The 2,287-nt window shown below is 36.6% G+C and overlaps 1 protein-coding gene across 1 annotated transcript; it reads right to left on the bottom strand.

The window, feature by feature from the left end:
- Positions 1 to 1,012: 1,012 nt before the first annotated feature.
- LOC104092917 (uncharacterized) lies at positions 1,013 to 1,842 on the bottom strand. The gene has a single exon (XM_009598615.3). The coding sequence runs from the start codon at positions 1,745 to 1,747 to the stop codon at positions 1,211 to 1,213; it is 537 nt and encodes a 178-aa protein (XP_009596910.1). The 5' UTR covers positions 1,748 to 1,842; the 3' UTR covers positions 1,013 to 1,210.
- Between the last annotated feature and the right edge of the window lie 445 nt (positions 1,843 to 2,287).

The following is a 2,287-nucleotide window of genomic DNA, read 5'->3' as shown; positions in this document are numbered from 1 at the left end:
ATTTTGTGTATATATTCAGAGGTGGACCCATGATTTTTACGCGATATGGGACACAATATTCTGCTCAACCAGTATCCCTAAAGGCTTTTAGTGTTCGGAATACTTTAAATTAACAAGTTTTAAAGTATATAAATATACATATATAAGATTTTTACCGAAATTTACAGGTTAGGTGACGAACCCTCGCTGTAACACATAGGTCCGCCTATGTATATAACAACTTGGGTGGGCTAACAAACCAGTTTAGTTCTTAGTCCGTTTGTATACCAAGTAGATCGTTGAAATATGAAATACGACAACCAATTAATGAGTTTCGTTTGCTCACGGAATGTAATGAAGAAAGCTTTATCTATTATTATAATAATGACAAAAAAGTGTCACACCTCTTTTTCCCCAAGGACAAAGAGTTGGATTCCTAGGGATAGAGAGTTTTTTGAATGCTCACAAAAGGAACTCAATTTGTATAAGTAAAGCTCATCAGGAGTGAAATACTTCTGAATTCACGTACATTTGTAATACTAACGGGCAGAAAAATACACAATACAAATAACAAAGCAGAGCACAAATAGACATATTTCATGACAGTAAAAAAAAACTCATAGTAAGGAAAAGATCCATGACATCAAATGGTTAGTATAATGAGTTCTATAATAAGTTTTTATTAAAGTTATTTTCGTACTTAAAATTATTTTCGAGTGATCTATATGTTATATATTCAAACCGTAAAAATAACTATTAAGAGAGAAGAGAGGATAAATGGTAAACATCATATCATGGTTTTTGGAACAACATTTATTTTAAAGGAAATATTAAACATGTATCGTGTTCATATGGGTAAAATTTTCCATTCAAAATGTATCATAGAGTTATAATTCATACATCACTTTATAATCAAGGAGTTGTTCCTTTTTCAGCTGATTCTCGTTTTTCTGATGCGTTATTTAATTTGTTTTAAAGAAGGATTTGGATAAATACGTATAAAGATTAGAAGCTCGATAGTATAAGCAATCAATAGGAAAACTGGATGATTCGATGTTAATATATATTTCTTCATGTATTGAGACTAATATATACACAGTCGGATCTTAAGGTTTTGGCCAACCGGATTACACAAAAAAACCGTTCCGTTCCGACCTCCACCTCAGTCACTCGATCCGCCGCCATGCTTCGCCGCCTTGTACCAGATGACGTCACTTCACCATTGCTGAGGTCAGCATTCAACAGAATCATCGGTTCTAGACATATTGGAAAGCCGGCTCGGTCGGCGCTGAAAACCGTAACGGCGGCGCTGTTGATGAGACGACGGACGAATCAAAGCCGCCAAAGCTCGTTTCACAATCTCACCTTCAACAGTCACGATTCGAACTAGCGAATTCGTCATCGCCGACCGCCTAGTATTCAACCGATTCGAATTCGAACCGTACGACAACGACGACGTCGTTGCACTACTCCTTCGAACGTCCATTTTCTTATGCATACTACAACGGAACGAACCTGGATGTGTAGTTGGCGAGCACATACACGTCATCTTCTTCTGAGAAGACATAGATTTGTACTGCCGGTTCGTAGTACTCTCCCGGTTCATAACAGAAATAGACCGGCTCGGGGAAGTACTCTCACGGTCCAGAGAGAACCGTACTGATGAAGCAGAAGACGACGAAGTCCTAGAGGTGGACGAATAAAATTTTCCGGCAGGTGAAAGTGAACGTAGCACCGGTCCGGTTGATCGTCGAGCAGAAACCGCCATTTTTTGCTGCTTTTACAGTTATATATATAGAGAGAGGAATCTAGAGAGGAGGAGTATCTTTTAAGACGTGTTTGGCTGTTTGATTTGGCAAACCGTAGTTACACTTGAGGTACGTATTTATAGCAATCACGGAGCTATTTTTTTCTTTTGTTTTTCCTTTCTCTGAACCATTTATTTTTTGTTTTAATATTTTGGTAGGGTATCTTAATTAGCTTTAATTACATGGCTGACCCTCTAGATTGTTTAGAATTCTATTTTGGCCCTAGGTGCGCGTTAGTTTTGTGTTGACGCATTTACTTGATGATTAAGAAATCTCAAATTTGGCACATTATGTCATAACACACTTCCGAGATATTTCTTTTTAGTTTTTTTTTAAAGAAATTAAATTTTAAGTTAAAATAAGCAAAATATATAGGCAAGAAATTATGCGTACATAATTTAGTTTTTTAATTTGTTGTGCTCTACTAATTCGATGCTCTTCTGCTTCTTAATTATAGAGTTTAGTAGGATTGTTTTCGCCATAGTGTAGAGATTAGCCAC

This window comes from Nicotiana tomentosiformis, chromosome 6 (assembly GCF_000390325.3).
Source record: "Nicotiana tomentosiformis chromosome 6, ASM39032v3, whole genome shotgun sequence".
NCBI lineage: Eukaryota > Viridiplantae > Streptophyta > Magnoliopsida > Solanales > Solanaceae > Nicotiana > Nicotiana tomentosiformis.
Note: the sequence above shows the minus strand (reverse complement) of the source record. Positions and strands in the feature narration are given on the sequence as shown.